This window comes from Xyrauchen texanus, chromosome 24 (assembly GCF_025860055.1).
Source record: "Xyrauchen texanus isolate HMW12.3.18 chromosome 24, RBS_HiC_50CHRs, whole genome shotgun sequence".
In the NCBI taxonomy this organism is placed as follows: domain Eukaryota; kingdom Metazoa; phylum Chordata; class Actinopteri; order Cypriniformes; family Catostomidae; genus Xyrauchen; species Xyrauchen texanus.
Window position 1 is genome coordinate 24,298,602 of NC_068299.1, and position 21,033 is coordinate 24,319,634.

The following is a 21,033-nucleotide window of genomic DNA, read 5'->3' on the forward strand; positions in this document are numbered from 1 at the left end:
GTGCACTGAATTTGAAGTTAGGCCTTAAAATACATCCACAGGTACACCTCCTATCAAAGATAATTTGCTAATTGTCTAAAGGCTTGACATAAATTTCTGGAATTTTCCAGACTTTTCAACCTTAGTGTATTGAAACTTCTGACCCACTGGAATTGTGATATGGTCAATTAAAAGAGTCTGTAAACAATTGTTGGAAAAATTACTTGTGTCATGCACAAAGTAGATGTCTTAAACAACTTGCAAAAACTATAGTTTGCTAATATTAAATCTGTGGAGTGGTTAAAAATAAGTTTTAATGACTTCATCCTAAGTGTATGTAAACTTGTGACTTCAACTGTATAATCAGATTCTTCATCTCATTTCAGTATAAATCATTATAATCATGCTTGTAATGTGAATCCCTTTATTTATAAAACTTTAATGAGGGGGAAATATGAGTGCATCTTCAAACTGGACTTAGGTGGTATTACTTCCTATGTCTACGTAGACATTTTTGGAAGAATGTAAAAAGTTGAATAAAACAAAGCCTGTAAGTGAACTATTTCCAGGAATACATTGTGCATGGTGTGTGTGTGTGCACAGGTTTACTTGAGCCTTACATTATTCTTATAAGACAAGAGAGGAAAATGTGAGAGAATGAGGAATGATCAGAGAAAGTTGATATTGTATGTTGGCTCATAATTTAATTTAGTCATGCAGAAAGTTTCCTGATTACATTTTCTATAAATAAGTCTCTTATGTGCAAAGCTTTGTAAACAGAACTAATTCATTTGTAACTTCAAGCCATTTTTGTGCTAATGAATATTACTATCATTTTGGTGCATTAACTCAAAAACATTTTTTTTTTTGAAGTTATTTAAATTTGTAAATTGTCATGTAAGCAAAATGTTGGCAAATGTAATTTGCTTTAAGTAGGAAAATGCAGCTAATTCAATTGTCCATATCTTTAAAGCTGAGCTTACATAATTTTGCATTAGCGAGTTAAAATATTGGGTTATTGATTAATTTTTTTATATATATATATCTGGCAGTCCTTTTAATTAAGACTGCTCTGATGCTCCCTTTTCTTTCATTTTCAAAGGGTGTCTATTGTGGATAAAACATTATTGAAAATATATTTTAAAAGAGCTCTATGGCAGGCTTACCCTGATGTGCTTAAGTAGTAAGTAAGGTTGTTCTTGAATATTCCACAGTTCTGCCAGTGATGTGACTTGACTCATTTTGTTCTGTTTTTCAAAAAATCTATATATATTTTTTGGCTTTCCATGTTTTTTTTTACAATTGGTTGAAAATGAATGTTGTATCTGATATGGTTTGAATATGGTTTCATTTTTGGTTTTGCCTTGTGAAGATCATTAGAACCAGACAGAGAGGTCTGCTCCACCAGTCCAGCTGCTTTTGATGGGGAAAATATCTAATTAAAGACCAACATTTACGTTTGGTAACCTCCTGTAGCAAGACAGCTTTTTTTTGCCTAATATTTAATCAACCAGCGATTTTCATTTATGAGAGGAAATCTACATATTTGTTGTAATGGCAATCATATTAAAAAGAATGCCGTAGGGAGTTTTTACGTTACTCTTTGATTTTTTTTTTTCTCTTCTTTTTCTATTTGAAAATCACTTCATTTTCTTCCCCTCCCTTCTCATCTTCAGTCAGGCCTGGAAAAGAGCATAGAGAGTGCCATCGCTGAAGGGGACTATGGGAAGGCGGACGAACTGAGTGACAGACTTGCTACTCGAGAGGTATGTTGCCCAGATAAGCCATCTCGGGGGGTGCTCCAACTGTGACAAATCGTGCTAATGGGTCTGTGGCCATTTTTCCCGCAAAGACAGAGGCTACAAACACGCACACACACATCATTCAACGAGCTGAACGTCTTGCAATCCTTTTATACTAAAGTTAATGGAAAGCCCTCCCCCGGTTTGAAGTACGGCAGTGTCTATAGAACTTTCGGTTCTGCCTTTTAATGAAGGCTACAATGCTTTCAAGCTGAACGCTAAAACATTTTCAAGGTGCCAGTTTTACACCTTTGAAGTGAGCTCCTACCTAAATACAGTGCCTGCAGTTTTAAAACGACACATTTTAGGAGTGTTTGTAGGATCAAGCGTTTCGAAGCTAATTTGGCAGAAAATGTAACATTCGCACAGCTGTAATTGCAGTTAAAAGACATTCAACTTTTCTGAAGTTGGGGCGATCATAGTTGGCAATATTTTTAAGCCTCGTAACTTTGACTCAATGGAATCTGAAATTCATTCCACTAAATTCTGGTTAGGCCTTTGATTCCTGCATTATTGCATGGAATTGATGTTCACTGTCAACTTTAAACAGTGTTTGACAAAAAGTGGTTTGTGCTTCTAGATTTCGTGCCTATGTATTTGGCGACATCATAGTTTATTGTAAAAAATTAAGTTTAAAAAAAAAAATAGACAACGGTTCTTCTACAAAGCATGTTTTAGATATCATTCCATCCCAAACTGAGTGTTATGAAGTTTTTCATCAGTGGTAGAAGTGATGGAATAGTATGAACATTTCAAGCATACATCTCCCAGCAGAACAATTAATATAAACATATTTTGTTTATATTTTAGAAGTTGTTTGGCAGGGTTTTAGTAGTAGGTGTTTGTCAACATACAAAACAAGAACCTGTGCCAATTTATTATGCAGCTGCATTAGGATATTGTGACAAGGAGTAGGGCAGGGCCCTGAGTGCGCACTGTCGGCCCCCAATTGGGCTTTATCCCTCTCCTCCGCTGATTAGCCCGATTGGGGGACAGACGTGCGCACTCACGGCCTGCCCCGCACTCTTCCTCGTCACAGATATAGTGCATAAAGCTGTAATTAACCATCAATTATTAACCTGATATTTAGGTTTACTGAATGATTTGTCAGTCTCAGTGTCTAAATTCTTTTTGTGAAAATAATTTTCTTTTACGGTTTATTGCTACATTATAGCTGAAGCTATTCCTGGTGTTGGTTGTTAGTTTTAAATGTATTTTTCAGCATTACAATTTCTACAATAATTAATTTTCTATTAAGATAAATGTTATACTTTAATTGTGGATAAAACAGTCTCATGTCATGCTTCAATAAAGCACTACCATCGAAAAAGTTTGAAATATTAAAAAACGAATTGAAATATTAGTTTCCTTCATAATCAATTACTGCTTATGTTTCTCCTGGTGTCAATGTGAAAATGACACCATTTACTGTACACTAATGAAATCATGTTGTGATGTTGTCGATTTAAACCAGTTCTAAGCTAGGTGATAATCATACTCTTAACAAGCATGGCGCCATGAGAACAAGCATTAAATAGCTCCGTAATGTAAACAACAGGCCCTTGGTTAAGGCAATTTTTCGCAAGTTATACGGAGGTAATCCATACAGATGCGACTTATGCTTATCTCTTTAGGATCTCTATGGTTTTATCTTTTCCTTTCCTAGGTAGAGGGAGACATAATAATGGTTTCTTTGGCAACCATTCACAGACCCATTTCATCATTACATGGACTTCATTGTGATGCCATATGGCTATATCAGCTCTTGATTTTGTTCTTTTGTTTGGTTGAGAATGACAGTTTTAAGCATTCCTTCACAGAGAGTTTATCTTGACTTTAAAAGCAGATAAAGAATTTCTGAGATGCTATCGTTATGTATCAATGTTAAATTGATTCGCTGAACATGCTAAGGGTAGTGCCTCTTATTAAACAACATGGAATTGTAATTAAAGAAAGCTAAATTATTATCTTGGCACGGCTTGCAGGTAAAAACACAAAACAACCAAAATGCATGACTTTGCTTCTTGATTGACTTACCAGGACCGAGTTGTCACAGAAAGCTTCTTAGAGCATCAGTGGATTTGAGCAGAATTAGCAGACTCTTGAATCTCTCGCTCATCCAGACAGCTGAGGTCTGCCTGTGACAGAACACTGGCAGTCACTCTGCAATCATGCCACTGTTAGCTGCTTTATTTGTGCTTCACTAAACACTGTTTATTACAGTTATTACTTGGTAATGTGCATTTGTCATCTGCTGGACATGTCCCCTTTGTTCTGTTGATTGATTCAACTACCGGAGGGAGATGTAGATGGAGGTTTTCTTCCAATATGCCAAGCTAAGATGATACTGCCATGTTCCTTTTATCCATTGTTTCATCTGCCATGTTTAAGGTTCAGTATGGGTTTCTCCTAATTTACATACAGTAGATGCACCATTTATTAGTGTAGCCTACATTATGCCTAAATCCATTTGTCAGTTCCTGTCTCGGACTCGGAAAATAACTCTGAGCTCCGACTTCCGAGACAAATGGGACACACGATTATTATCACAGCACTCCTTGCGGTCACAGAGCATTCTGCCCAGGATAAATGCTATTGCAGACACAGCTGTTTGAAATAATGCAATGAACAACTAAACAGTCAATAATCCCAACAAGAATCAATTTCAAGGTTCTAATAATATTTATGTCTACAGATATATGAAAATCCTTAATATGTTTACGTGCTAATACAGTGTTAAATTAAAGTGTTTCAAAGTCAGTGAGACAGCAAGATACTAAAGGCCGTGTGATATTTTTGAGTCCCTTGTTTTCATCCTTGAGAATGATCTCTATGAATTATTACTGTGCCAGAGGTTTTTTTTTTTCTTCGGTCATAACTCGTTTATCCTTGCCGTTGTCTTCCTTCTGCTTCTTCCAACTCAAAAGTTAGAGATGAAAATATCCATTTTGGAATATAGAGGAGTTATAATTTAATCTAGTGGTAATATTTTGCCTGTTTCCTTTTAATCTACAAATTAAAGCCATTTGCTAAAACCATCTTTGAAGTCTTCCTAAAAAGTGTGTGATATGTGTTCTTTCATCTTTATCTATGTATTGAAACACACAAATGTGGATATTAAAGGTACGTTTTGAGATTTTCCTTTCATAAAAATGTATTGTGAAATTCTGTAGAAGGTTTAACACTGTTTTTATCCACAAAATGTTTTATAAATCTGTGCACAGTAAAAGGTATTTAATTGTTTAGAATCAGCTATTATCAAATTATTCACAGCTTATTCTCTAATAAAACAATGGTACCAAAATAAAAGCATGTATCAATTTGAAATGCCTCTAGCAATTAACAAACCTTCAACTGTATTTTGCCTTGTGAAAATATTATAGTTTAGATTTTTTTCCATATGCCTTTTCCCCAAATAGCATTAATGTACATTTGTGTCTAGAATGCACAAATATTGTTTTTATACAACAAAAAAACAATAGGTTTTTTTGGGGGCGGCATCCATGCTTAACTCACCATGTGCCCCACTGAGAACGAACCACATTACAGTGACATCTACCCTCCATAGCAATCAGGCCAATTTGGTTGCTTATTCAGCTCGCCACAAACTAGCAAACTCCAGGGGTGGTAGCCAGCGTCTTTACCACTGAGCGGGTGGTAGCCAGCGTCTTTACCACTGAGCTACCCAGGCCCCCATTATTTGAGAGTTTGAGAGGCTAAATAATGTTTTCTAGTTGAGATACTACTAAATACAAATACTTTACAATAGAAGCAGTATGCAGATGTATTTTGGGTGAAAAAACATTCTTTCATATGTCTTTTATAAAACTTTTATTATATAATATATAGAACTATATAACTTATATACAGTGTATATATACACCAATCAGCCACAACATTAAAACCACCTGCCTAATATTGTTTAGGTTCCCCTCTTGCTGCCAAAACAGCACTAACATGCATCTCCGAATAGAATTCCTAGATGATATTCTATGCACCACAATTGTACAGAGTGGTTATATGAGTTACCGTAGACTTTGTCATTTCAAACCCATCTGGCCATTCTCTATTGGCCTCTCTTATCAACAAGGTGTTTCCATGCACAAAACTGCCACTCACTGGATGTTTTTGGCACCATTCTGAGTAAATTCTAGAGACTGTTGTGTGTGTGAAAATACCAAAAGATCAGCAGTTACAGAAATAATCAAACCAGCCTCTCTGGCACCAACAATGATCCCTGCGATATCTAGTCAGCCAATCGTGTGGCTGCAGTGCATAAAATCATGCAGATATGGGTCAGGAGCTTTAGATAATGCTCACATCAACCATCAGAATAAGGAAAAAATGTGATCTCAATGATTTGGACCATAGCATGATTACTGGTGCCAGATGGGCTGGTTTGAGTATTTCTGTAACTGCTGATCTCCTGGGAATTTCACACACAACAATCTCTAGAATTTATTCTGAATGGTGTCAAAAACATCCAGTCAGGGGCAGTTCTGCAGATGGAAATGCCTTGTTGATGAGAGAGGTCAATATAGAGTGACCAGACTGGTTGAACCGGCAAAGTCCACAGTAACTCAGATAACCGCTCTGTACAATTGTGGTGAGGAGAATAGCATTGGCGCTGTTTTGTCGGCAAGAGGGGGACCTACACAATATTAGGCAAGGTGTTTTAATGTTGTGGCTGATCGGTGTAGATTTAGAGTCACATTTTCAGATTACCTGATTTTTAAACAAGCTTGTGTATGTTGAGAATTAATTACTTGGTCAACTTATTTTAAGGGATTGTATGTGGTCTTATAAGAATATTTAATAACTAGAGATGCTGTCCACTTGTAAAGAGGCACTGAGCAAGGCAAAACAAAGGACTGTCACACTTTATTATTTCATACAGATTTTCTCTGCCCTGATCACAAGTATTAGCACCGCATTACCACTTCAAAACATAGACTTGCTATTCTCGAGCAGTGGGGGGTACTGCTTCCATTTCAAGTTTTCTGGGAATCAGACAATATGAAAATTATTAAAAGGGAAATGGTTTGAAAAAGGAGTTTTTAGAGAGAGAAAGCCAGGCAGAGCAAACGTAGACATGTATGCTTTTTTAGAATTAAAAAAATGTATTGTGAATTGTTTTTTTTAGTTATGCTTTACTCCAAAATATTTCATCGGCAGGATACAAATCAGTCTGAATGGTTTATTAACACATTGATCTGAAACTCCTTCTCTAGTAATCTCAAAGGACTGGAATAGCCATGGAAATTCATTTGTCAAAAAGGAACACTGTTAATTTCTTTTGCATCATAGCCAAGTTTAAGCATTAGGTTTGGTCTTATTATGACTTCTAGACCCATTAAATGTGTTACATGGCCATGTTCTTTATGTGCCTGCTTCTCTGACCAGTCAGCTGGGGTTTTGTCATAATATGTTTTTGAGATATAATGTGTCTGAGTAACTAAGAACAGAGAGATCACTAATCATGTATTGCTACCTGTTCTCTGCCTGCCTAAGTGTGTTCTTTACCAGGGTTTCGTACTGTTTGAAGTCCATTATTGCATCTCGGTCAAACTCATTGGTAGACACCAATCCAATTAAAATGCTCTAGTTTGGCAGCTTTTGTAGTTGTGAGTTGTGTAACTTGGCTTGTACAGACTGTAATGGCTAATTGCATGAAATATATTGGATGCCTATTTATTTGTTCACCCAGCTATTTATTGCCTTTACCTCTTTATTTTCAAATTTTGAAAGCAGCATGGTTAGGTATTTTATACTGCTGTCCTTTTCCTCTGTACAAAAATACAAGACTTGCACTGCCTCCTGTGTGGGGCCCCTCTGGCAACAAGAAACTGTAAAGCAAAATTCTTGTCTTTGTTCCCTTTTCCTTCAGGATTAGCCATTAATCAAAGAATGAAGTGTATGTGTATGTGTGTGTGTGTGTGTGTGTGTGTGTGTGTGTATGTGTATGTGTATGTATATATATATATATATATATATATATCTGTAGATGATTCACATTACGTTTGGGCCCATTAATTTTGAAATGGGTACCAAGCTTTTATCAAATGCTGGAGAATCTCATTTGGATTATTGTATTTCATTAATTACTTGATAGACAAAGCATACTTTTCTGTGTAGATTTTTTTTTTTTTTTTGTGCTGTTTAATTAATTAGCATGTTTTCTCTTTTAATTAAAGCCATTTTTTTTTATTAAAGCCCACAGCAAAACACATATATAATTTGTTTGTAATTAGCCCTTAATTGGTGGTAGTGGAAGCTTAGCACCCTCGTTTTCTTTTTTCTCTCTCCTGATTGCCATTTTATTGCCAGTCAGTCATTAATTAAACTGTTTTTCTAATTAGCTAATAAAACTGTTGATGGCACATTATTGTAAGTGTGAGTTCAAAGCTTGCTAATAAGCCTTGCCTGCTCAGAAGAGGGAAGATAATGAAATGCGCACAAAGCCAGCAAACTTTCCGACTTTTTTACACTCCCTTGTTCCCTGAAGATGACAGTCTTATGTGTCTGGAATCAGATTATTGGGGCTGAAACACACAGAAGCGCATTATACCGAGAGCATTTCCAACTAGATCCTCCTCAGAGAGGCTGCTTCTCTGTATAGCTTGTAATGCTGTTTGTCAAGTTAGTGGAAAGATTACAGGAACTCCTCGTCTTATTCCCCCTCACCGCACTCTTGAGACTGATAAGCTATGTTAACTGGATCTTTCACTTTATACAAAGATATCAAGTGTAGGACTCCCAATATGTCACTTTTGTCGAGGGGATTTTGTATCCTCCGCTTTAGTTTAGATGACACAGTGTATTGTCATTGGAGCGTGGTCTGTTTCATTGCATTCAGGCAGAGTAGTAGTTTTGATGAGATTTCTGTGAGTAATGTTTTTATGATTCTTCCAACCTATGGCAGGACAAAGTAGAACTGTTTTTTATTTAATTATACTCCTACTCAAGGTAATAGTTTGTAAACAATCCTAATTTAAGAACATTTACATATGGCTCAAATAACACGAGAAAACAAGACTTGGGGCTCTATTTTACACGCACTAAGCGCTGCGCTACACGATACGTCATACCACACGCAAAGTAGGTGGCATGACTGTGAGGTTTTGGTATTTTCGTGCAATCGTGTTGGTGCAAGTGGGTTTGAAATCGCGTGCAAAGTGCTAATAGGCTGGGTCAAGTGCAATTTAATTCAGTGGTTCTTCTCTGGATATTGCACCAACTATATAGTCCATTCCCTCAAGAACCAGTGATATAAAAACAAAGACAGCACATTCATAAGAATTTGGCAGTGTAAATGGACTGGCTGCCCCCTAATAGTCAACCAAATGTTAGTCAGTGAGAAGAGTCTTGGTCATCCAAGTTTAGATCGGTTGGTCACAGAGAAATGACGAAAACACCGGTATTAGCGCTGGTTAGACGCTAGGTGGTACTATGGGGTAATTTTTGTTAAGCAGGGTTAGGGTTAAGCCTACACAATAACGCAAGACATATTGATTTCAAACATTGACTTTATTTTGTATTTATTTTAACTAAAGATTAAAATGAAACTGGAAAAAAATAAGTGCAATTAAAATGTGTGTTGTTAAACTTTTTGAAAGATGGCTTTACAACAGTTGTCAACATCTCTCTGGCGAAGAACCTACTTGTGCATACTATACCGGACAGGTATTTCATTGTCCAGGAAAATACATAATGTGTGTGAATACATTTGTTTTGTTCCCTCCTTCACGATATATATATGCAATATCTAATTACATCGGAAACCCAGGGCTGAGGGATCAGAGAATATTCTTGCTTTAGTGATTTTGCATTGAAAATTTAATTAATTTATTTTAAAAACTTTAATCAAATACATTTCTAAATTCAAATTGCTCTCCAAATGAAAAAGCAAATTAAATAATGAAGTGATAAAAGAATATATATATACACACAAACACACACACACCGTTCCATTTACCATCAGGCAAGTATCCATCTAAGCATGCAGGTGGACAATTACTTACACAAATGAAGACATAAAAACAATTATAAATGTAAAAATAATAATTATAATGATGATAATAATCACTGAAATATTTTCACAGTTCGAGGTAAATGTGTTTTTGTATTATTTTATGTTTTAATCACAGATGTATAGATAGGCTGCAGAGTTGTGGACAAAATGATCTGCTGAGTGGAAATAAAGTGAACTGAACTAAAAACACCACTTGAGCTGAGATGTCTGAGATCATTGGCAGCACTCATAGATGATACTGTTCTTGCAAAAAACTAAAAAACAATTCAGAAGACAGAATCAAAGAGAGAGTGAGAACCTTTTACATGCATGTGTTCCACGAGACTGCACGCCTCCGTATCAGCGCGTCATATATGCGCATACATGACTTTTCTGTTATCTGTTCTTAAAAATATAATAATGTGTGTTTCTTCAAGCTCGTTTCTGTGTGTCTATGGGCAAATTATTTGTAATAATAATAATAATAATAGCCTAATAATAATAATTATTTAATACATGGGAAAACGAGCCAAATATCGTCTTGACAACGTCAAAGGCATCAGCTATTGGTGATCACTCTTACCATCATTGATCCCCGAGATCATTGTCTGTCGGCACAACCCTAATGTGCATTTCTCTCTATAAATTAACAAAATGTTCAGACAGTCTCCTTGCCGGTTTTTCCGACACTTTCAGAATCATTACCACCCGGTGTTGCTGCGGCTCGCACAAACTCCCACGCTAGTAGTACAAATGTGTCAAAAGGGGAAAACTTTGCTTCACCTTAAAAAGTTATTTAATGTTCTCATTTGATGTACAAGTTGTATGAAACCAAAGTAAATAAAAAAAAATTCTAATTTATATCCACATTGTTGGAAATGTTAATTTGAAATTCATATGCTTTCAAGTGGAGTAGAGTAAGTTTCCTCTGATCACCTCAGTACAGTTGTCTGATCTCCACTCAATTGCTTTAAGACTACAAAAAACAGAAAACACACACACACAACCAGCCTTAATCTGATATTCGTCCCTTTCTTATACGGACCTGCTTTCAAAGTTGACTAAGGCTAAGATGTTATTAAGGTGTGTGATAAGGGAAATAAGCTTGCCATTAATTGTTAACATGTCAAACATTGTGAAGCTGCTCCTGGATGGGATTTAGGCAGCAGAAGCCTTGCTAGTTTTGCTAATCCACCTCTTACGTTTTAATTGGAAGGCTTTTCACAGGAAGGGAAGGTTTGAATGGATTTTAGGCCATTTTCTCTCTATAAACATCATTTCACACCATGAATGTTATGTGTAACAGCTACTGTATCCATCTGTCTGCATCCATCATACTGTATCCAAAATCCATCTTTAGTTTTTTTATCAACATTTTTTTTTTAACATTTTGAATGTAAATGGTTTACTTTGCTGCAACTTTTAATGCTATTTGTCTGTGGAAGGCTCTAAATTTGAAAGAATATGAGATGAACAGCGCTTTTGACATCCAGTTACAGTGCAGCATTAGGTTCCTGCCACACATAATGTTTAATGTTATATGGCACACATAATGTTTAAGGTATGGATAATGCAAGCATTTTTTTTTTTAATCAACGGTGGCCACTATGCTAGTCGCTGGTTTACCACAGTGGTTCTCAACTGGTAGGTTGCAACCCAAAAATGGGTTACAGTTCTGGTCTGACAGTTTCATGGAAAACATGGTAAAACAAAATTCGCAAATATTAAATTGCAACTAAGTACATATGCATTGTAATGATAGCAAAATAAATAGGCTTATCGAGTAGAAAATACTTCCCATATCTATTGCCACTGATGTTAAAGGCTGTGCATCCAATCAAACTCTTCAAATTCATTTGTTTCTTGATATAAGTGGGCTATATTAGGCAGATGCCAACATGGACCAAATAAAGGATAAATAATTATTGGTTCAATAAATAAACATTTCAGTATTTGATTTTAAAGTGATAGTTCACCCAAAAAGGACATTTACTCACCCTCATGCCATCCCAGGTGTGTATGACTGTCTTCTGCAGAACACAAACAAAGATTTTTAGAATAATAGTGCAGGTCTGTAGTTTCTGACAAAGCAATTGAATTCTGACCAGAAGGCAGTATACAAGTAATCCATAAGAATCTAGAGGTTTAATCCAAATCTTCTGAACCGATATGATAATGGTGGATGAGAAACAGATAAGTCCTTTTTACTCTAAATCTACACTTTAACTACACTTTCAACATTCTGGTGGAAGTGACTTTCACATTACTGGATGGGGCTGGTCAAAGGTAGAGATTGATAGTAATAAAAAAAGACTAGACATTGATCTGATCTGTGAAACACACTTGTCATATCGCTTCAGAAGATATGGATTAAACCACTGGATTTTTATGGATTACTTTTATGCTGCTTTATGTCCTTTTTGGAACTTCAGGGGCCAGTTGCACCAGCCATATGGAAGTGAAAACTAGTTGTGGCGTAAATGTACACTAAGTCACAATTTATGCACTACAAAATATTTGAGCTTTGCACCATAAAACTTAACCCTACGTATAAACTAAATATTTACGTAAGCCTCTGACTTGGAGTAACGGATGGAATAAAAAAGCAGACTGATATTTTATGACATCAGTGAGCATGTTTTGCATGACAGGCATCAATCATTTCGACATGCAGTTTGATGTTGACATGTACACTCGTTTACATTCACGAGAGAGAAAAAAACTTTCTCCGATTTAACGGTGCAGTTTTCAGGATGTCTACCGGTGTCAAGTTACAACACATTCAAAATATATATATATTTATTTTTTTCCAGCTTGTTGTATTTAGTATTTATTTATCACCCCTCATTTATTTTAGATACAGTTCCTATAGATTGTTATTTACACAGCACAAATATACTATATATCACGTCTACTTTTATTACGTATTGTATTTTAATGGGGATATAATTTATTACAGCTGACAGTTTCACGAGCAGACAAGGTTTGAGCATCAACTGTTACAAGATCAAATTGAAGTTCAAGGCTTTTTAACACTTCTGTCTACAAATTTGAAGGATGTTTATTGGATCAATACAGGTAAATGTCATATTATGCGATGACATAATAGTTAAGTCTTGCCTTAAGTACAGGTCATTCAACCAAATTAAGCACTGACTAATTTACAAACTAACTAGTAGTTACTAAGCCCTTTATGTGAACTTTACATCTCAACTTAAGTGAGACATTACGCACAGCTGGTGCAACCCTACCCTGTTTTCCATTCACTTGTATTATGAGGACTAACAGACCTGAATGTTAATTTTTGGATGAACTTGCCTTTTAAGGACCTTTTTTGCTTGCTTTTGTTCAATAACAAATTTGGGACCGTGTTGAGATGTCCAAAGTAAAATCTGGATCCTGAAGCAAAACCAGTTGATCGCCTTGTGATGACTGTACCACTGTTGACTTAACCCACCTAGTGGCCCCACGGTGCAGCTACAGGGCTGAGCAGAATAAATTCATCCCTTACAGATCTTTTAAAGGTCATGTCATTAATCGTGCTAAATAAACCGAGCACTGAATAAGGCTTTGCTGAGGACTGGCGTAAATGGCACACAGTGCCTTTAAAGAAGAGAGAAGAAAGGTAAACGATAATGGACATTTCACTGAATGTAATTCTGACAGAAATATGGGCAGGTTTAATGTGAATACCAAGAACAAAGAGCTCATGAATGCTTTGTGTTGGGTATGTTAGCCCCCCACCCCCCAACTTTTTTTTTTTTTTTTTTTTTTGCTTTTGGATTGCGATTTTCATTCCTTTTTTCCTGCCCTGCATTTTTCCTCTGCATGCATTTGATTTGAAAGGATTTGGCACTAAGCCACAAGAGAGGGAAAAGGGGGGGGAATCATGAAAAGTGGATCAAAAAAGTAAATGAAAAATAATGTCACATTACTGAAAATATGAGAGGCTAATTTGTGCCGACTTTTTGCTAATTTTGTTCTTGCCATAGAAAGAAGTGCTGTCACCTGCTCTGCGCTATGCTGGTGACAGTGCCAGTGATCCATGAAATAAGCTGCCGCTGGCTTTGTTCTGATAAGAAAGAACAAATCTGCACAATGTACTGCTCTCCGAATCTCATTTTCATACTTGCATGCAGGCTAAAAGAAATAAGCTGTTTGCAAGGCTTGATTAATCAGACATTTGAGAGCTTTTTTTTTTTTTTGTCTCTTTGATCTGCTCTTTCTCCTAGGTAACTTGGTTGGCATTAATGTTGAGCCCCAGTAAAGACAATCGTGGATTGTAGACTGGACTGATTAAAAAAATGAAGACCTTTAATGCTTTGAATATAGTAATGTCTCAGCTCTGTGTGAAATGGTGTAGCACCAAAAAACAGAGGGGGTGTGGGTGTTGAGCAGGTGATGAGGAGCAAAATAGTAAATTTTCCCCCATAGGAGTGCAGGCTGATGTGAGTAATCCTTGTATAGTAAATGCAGATAAATCTCAAGATTTAAACATTAAAAGACACCATTTGCCATACTCATTGTTTCCGTGTCTCAAACTACTTTTTAACCAATGACATTATTTTTCCATGTGACACATAAGCCAGAGATTTTGTCATTTTAATAAAGCGACTATTTGTATACTGCCATCGAATGCTTTAGCACCAATTCCTCTTAAACGTTCCTCTCATAAAAGACCCTGGTGTGAATTATCTGCTCGCAGATCCGTGCTAAACATGAGCATGATCACCCATTATAACTTCCCCGCTCTGCGCTGTCTTGCTAGAAAACATGATTTATGGCCCTTAAAACGTTGAAAAAAATGGCAAGGATTTTAAAAAACTGTCATAGTGTGTTAGCTTCAGGTTATGCAGACGCCTTTACAAATCTTCCAAGTGCCTGTATAGATGAATGCCTTGAGGGCCCTGCCGGAACCCCGCTCTCTCAGCCTGCTAAAGGCCTTATCTTAAATCCAAGCAAAGTACCATTAATCTTTTTGAAAGACCTTTATGGCTTTTAATGTATCCCAAATTAGAACATTTTACACCCTTGGTTCCTGAAATATGGCGATAAAAATCCTTTAGAGTTTAATTTCTCCTTCCTGCTCGCTCTGACCTGCCTAATCCCAGCATGCATTAGGAGATATTTTAGTTTCAGTCTTTCTAATAAAGTTTATCCCACTTAATTATAATTGAAACATTTTTTTTCTCCACTCTCTTGCTCTCTCCAGGTTTTTTCAAGTCTACAAATTGTGGCACATTTCCTCATTACCAATTGGAGTTTTTTTTGTGTTACCGCTGATTGTGTTCTTTCACTGTTCTGAAGAATTACCCTCCTATCCCCCACAGAGAGAGAGAGAGAGAGAGAGAGAGAGACACACAGTGGTTAAAAAGGGTTGTGATTTGTTCCAAGTGTTTATCAAAGTTTCTCGCGGTCCAATAATAAAACCATCCTAGGAGAGATGGAAGAGGCCAGCACTCTCCTTTTGTTTCCTGAGCCCTCTGTGTCACTCTGGCTATAGGAATTAATCTGCACCACAGCACACACATTTCCCCTCACTGATACCGCCAACATATGCCACTCGTTCTCCTCCATTCATTTTTCCACCCTAATGGTGTGCACTGCAATTTTCAGAATTAAAGGTCCTCTTTATTAAGAGATTAAGAATATGAGATAATGACATTAATTATGCACATCCATCCTGAGTGGTGGAACAGAGGGGTTGGGTGTCCTACTTCTATCTAAGAATTATTGTTTTTAACATATTTTAAACTCGCAGGGACACACGTATGCTTTAAGTGCATTGTAGGATGCTCCACATATGGAGAGTGATGAAGATCCAGTGGCAGCATCCTGACGCACTGGCAGTGCTGGTGAGGTTTGCCAGGCAGACTGAATTTCTTCAGCTAATTGAGCTCGTCTCTGTCTCCCTCTCAATAGCTGGCCGTGAAAATCGCACAAGCCGCCGATTGCCGTGACTTCACCCGCACCAAACAGGAAGAGGAGGCTTCACGGGCAGCTCAAAAGAGGAGGAAACAAATCACTTGGGGGTTTGTTGCTTTTTGTGTTTTTTTTTTTCTTCTATCCTCCGATGCGATACCCTGCAGTTTCATTAAGTCACTCTGCATTTCACACTTTAAATTTCCCCCCTTTCCTGGATGTCCTCCTGTGTGTAAACTCCTGTGTATTTACAAGAGCTTTCTAATGGGTATGTGGATGCTTTTTATCTTAGGGTTCAGTCAGTCCCTACAGAGGACCTGGGTGTGTACATTGAATATTGTGTGCAAGGAGTAAGCTCCTAGCCACGATTATTTAATTTTTTTAGAGTCTGTGGATTAGTGTTTCCATTAACTACAATTATATGCAATTATATTTGCCTAAAATAATCTATATTTTCTTCTTCGAGTGCCTTTTCTGTGAAATGTTTATTAATAATCCTTCCTAAAATCCTTGATATTTTTGATTGAAGAATCTAACGTTCAATATTTTTGTTTTGTTTTTTGTAATTTTAGGTTTGAAGCAAAGAAAAGGTGGGAAACCAAAAGCAATATGGGATTCATGTGACATCCACTACAGATGAAATATGAATAATTGATTATAGAGGCAATCTGTAATTTCATTGTCTCTTTTTAATGCATTATTTTTGCATTTAAATATCCTGTTTTTGTCTTCAACTGACATCAGCTTTTCTGTTATGTGGTCATTCATTCAGTTTTGTGGGTAATTTTTTTTTTAAAAGAACTGAATAAATTCCATAAACACACCATTATTGTTAGATTGGTGTTTGTTATTGTGTGTATTTTTGTTCTTTTTCTTATAATTAAATCTGGTGCACACAACTGCGCGCAGTATTTATATACTGCAGTAAGTGGGTTAATCAGCAGCTTTTTTTTCTTCCACGGAGGTATGGAGTGAGAGAAGAGAAAGGAGAGATTAGGAGCCTAATGCAATGTACAGGATAATATGCAATAGGATTTGCCTGGGCAAAATGAAATTTGTCGGCTGTAAGGAGGTTTGAGCAGTCATAAACGAGGAGTTTAGTCAGGCGCAGTGCAAAATGACTGTGTGTGAAGAAGAAGGAACGAGATGAGGAAACTGGGTGTATGACACAGGCCTCAACCTATGATGTATCTTTGACAGGGTTCCTGTGGGCAGTGCTCTTGATTCTTACGAGCTGTCCGAAAAGAACCACTCAACTTGCACTTGGAAAATATGAACATTAATTTCAATATATACAGTGGCCCTAAAAAGTGTGTGGTCACTTCTAGACTCTTAATCCACACTTAAATTGTATAAATGTCATTGCATTAGATGACAAAATATAATTCCAAGTTCTCTACATTTTGATTTAAAATAAACTAACTAACTGGTCTCAATGTCCATTTTAAGATGTTTGAAGTTCCCCTCAGGTGTCCTAGAAGAGTAACCACAGGTGTTGTTCATCACATAACTATAGACATGTTCAGCTATGTTTGACAACCTGAAAGTTTTGAAATACATTTGGTCTTAATTTTGGACAATTGTTTTTAACATTTGAAACCAAACAAACTTCTGTTATTAAAAAGTGAGCATGTATCAAAAAAATGCCAATTGTTTTGATATTTTGTTAAATAATTTGAAGACATTCATAGATTTTTAAGTGTGGCTTAAGAGTCCAAGAATGAGTCTTTAAGATGAGCACCTTCCTTTTCTAAACAGCCCTCCCACATCCACGGCTCTGCTCGTATCAGTGAGGTCATTAGCGGGAATGTGGAGGCTCACTCCCTTGATTTATGCTCTATTGGCCTCCAGTGTTGACATCTGTAATTTTAGGTCTTTGACATACCCACCCTGACAACAGCCAACTGACAACTGTAGCACAAACTTGTCAGTGCTGCCTTAAGGCAAGAGGTGTGGTTTCAGACCTGCCAGTTAACACGGAGACATCTCAATGAAGCACCTTTCTGTTGTAAATGCCATCTTTAATATATCAGTCAAATGCGGTTGTTAGATCACAAGTAAATGAAGTATTGGAAGATCACAGACAAATGTATTGCTTTCAATGTTATTCAACATGTTTTATGAATAGATTGATGCCTTTTGGAATTTAACTAAGTGAATTTATTCTGGAGCATCTGGACATTTTTAAATAAATGATGGATGAAAAAAGACATACTGATATAAATTCTCTTACAATTCTCTTAAATTCAGCAAAACATTTTATGATGACCTGGATGACAGAATCTTCACAAAGTCTTGTTCGATGTCTAAACAGTCAATATTTAAATGTCAAAGTCTTGTTGTGCTTTGTTTAACACCCTGAAAAAGCTCATTAATTATAGGAAGAATTCTGCAATAAAATAATTAAAGTCATCATGAAATCAAATTGTATCCTGTTTATTTTCTTAATATTAGTTATGTCAAAAGTACTGGTACTTCGATACCAAGTTTATATTAAAATAAAAATATCCCAATAGCAGTGATTGTGCAGCACGTGCTGTCTGACAGACACGAGACTGTTCTTAAGTGCTCACACAAAAATTTGACATATTTGGGGGAAATGAATGCACAATTAATCAAATAAAAATGTTGACATGTCCTAGTGTGATTATTAAACCATTAAAGTCTGCAATTTTAATCTGCATGAGCTGCATGCTTTAAAATGAATTTGTGAAGCCGACCACTCATACACCGGAAACTCCACAGGCATTGAGAGTTATGCACACTGTGTGTGTTGTGTGAGATGACAGAGCAGAGCATTCAACCACTGAAAAGCGCAGCACATGTACACTATATATTTATATAATTAAATAGCAGCTACTTATTCATGTAAAGCATCCATCAAAATAAAATCTTGATTCAAAACATAAGCTAGGTGCCTGAAATTGAAGAAATTTAAACTGAAATATATTACAACTGTAGTAGTAGCAGCAATGGCTTAGCCAGTAAATTATTTTTGTAGAAATGGATGGGCCAATGTTTTTTATCAACATTTTTCTTAACAGAACGGCGGCTCATTCAAACAGTTCTTTCACACTTTCAGAAAACAGAATTAATTTAAACTATTTTAGAAATATATATTTTTCAATCAATAATCTGTAATATTATGGGTGGGCATGGGCATTAATACAGAGTAATAATATTAATAAATAAGCAATATATCACAAGCAAGAGTGCTGTTGTGCTGAATAAAAGTTTGGAAAAAAAAAGTTATTGAATTCATTTGATTAGACACCATTTTTATGATCACTTTAAAACATGAAATTCTAAAAAATATAATAAAATTGAAAACACAGGATTTGAGAAAAATAAAACAGATTTCAGTAGGTTTTAAACAATGCAGGAAACATGCATTTTTTAAAATTTATTATTTACATTGAAATACTTTTTAAATAGCGTATTAAATAGCACATAACCATATTAGCATATTTTTGCAGTGGTAACCTACTTAAAATGTGTTTCTTGTCTTATTGTGCACGATTCATAGTTGTGCTTTATTCCAAAGGGAAAAAAGTTTATTTTCATAATTCGTCATCAAAATAAAACAACTTGCTCCATCTCTGAAACAACTTTCCTTTTTGACTAATGTCAACAATCCCTCTTATTTCTCAACCCCTCCCCTCCAACTGCCGGCATCCATTCTGGTATTTAACGGCTCTTTTCATGATCCAATCAGCTCCCAATGAATGATACATCCCATCAGTTTACCCTTAGTCATCTTGGTCTTTCTGTCTTTATGGATTGTACATGTCACAGCTTATGAAGTGCTAATTACACATATGTATCTTGTCTGCTGAAAGACAGCAGCTCTTGGTAATTCCAGAGTTTTTCCATACGTCACTAGTCTAAAATTCACATGGTTTTACTAAAGGGATAGTTGACTGCATACGCAAAAGGAAAAATATTTTTTTATTGTTGCATTGCACAACAGCCTGGAGAATGTTTCCAGCATACACAGGAATTGTGTTAAATTGTGTTGTAAGGTTTGCCAATAGCATTCATAATTATTAGTTATATAAACACAGTGTCGGTTAGTTTTGCCTTTGAGTGGCAAGTGATATTTAAGGTTACAGCAAATACAAATTACACTTTTGAGTCACTCCTTCCTCTATAGCATTATAAAAGCACCCCTTAATATATAGATTCTAGGGCAAAGACTCATGCAACAGAATATTTTCACACACCTAACACATTCTCATTACTCCTTTTTTTCCCCCTATGTCTAGTTATCTATCAAGCATTTTCTTTGATTTGACTCATTTTACTTTTGGAAACGTCTTTTTTTAGGTCACCATAGTTGTCCTGCAATGGATTGCTGGGAATAGAATGTATTAAAACGGCAGGTACATCCATCCTATGTTGTTGCTGTGTGCTGCCTCCCAGCATTGCGGTCATATAAAGCGATGGTGCTGAATATATCGAAACATGGCAGTGGAAATTATTTGTTCCAGTGAAAACCGAGCGATGATTTGTGCAAGCAGAATCTGCTCCACACTCCTCAGCCTTTTGAAAATAAACTGTGCATCATTTACAGTAATCCCGTGACCGCCAGGAGTCCTGGAGAGGATGTCAGCTGTCCGGAAGGAACGAGCATCTGCAGAGAAGTCGTGGTCGCAGGCAACATACTACATAAAACATGTCACCATCAGGAAATGTTCAAGAGAGTGACTTTCATAGAACAAGACCATCTTTCTGCTTAGAGGCTTGACGGCTCAGTTCCCTATCAATAGCATCTCAGTCTATTAATCTCTTTGAATGCGGCACAGTGCCTTGAGCTGTTTTTGTAGCATTATAGCAGGACAATACGATTTTCAATGTCTTCGTTTAGCTTTCCCTCTTGCGCAGTATTTCTTTACTGCAGGCCAAGCTTGCACCCTGACCTGTGTTGATTTGTTGTGAAGCACAGAGCAAAAACTCTCAATGCACATGTTGAAACACTTAATGGGGAAAATGGCTATTGTTAGTAAAAGAATTACGTAAAAAATATGTGACATCCAATCCTATTAAATGCTTGAACGTCGCCAAAGTGTTTTGAAATTTAAGTTTTTCCCGTGAAGCGGACACATGGACATGGTAATCCATCTTCAGTAAGAACCAGCATCACTTGACGAAAAAATGTGTAAACCGGAAGACTACAAGTGGAACCCGGAGGACAATATCACAAGAACATAGCATAGATTCCCAAGATAAGCCATTTAGCATGTTAAACAGTGCGATTATTTCACAAAGAAACATTTCTAATCCTTTTTCATAAAACCAATCCATTTGGCAGAAGAATAC

General features: G+C 36.3%; 1 protein-coding gene across 1 annotated transcript in view; it reads left to right on the plus strand.

Moving 5' to 3' along the window:
* The window catches only part of LOC127617447 (protein FAM204A-like), a 28,963-nt gene extending 10,841 nt beyond the window's left edge, over nt 1-18,122 (plus strand). Inside the window, exons 5-7 of the mRNA XM_052089417.1 lie at nt 1,656-1,745; nt 15,715-15,824; nt 16,287-18,122. Coding sequence (XP_051945377.1) covers nt 1,656-1,745; nt 15,715-15,824; nt 16,287-16,338 — 252 coding nt within the window. The 3' untranslated portion in view covers nt 16,339-18,122. The remainder of the gene's footprint in view (nt 1-1,655; nt 1,746-15,714; nt 15,825-16,286) is intronic.
* The last annotated feature ends 2,911 nt before the right edge of the window (nt 18,123-21,033 follow it).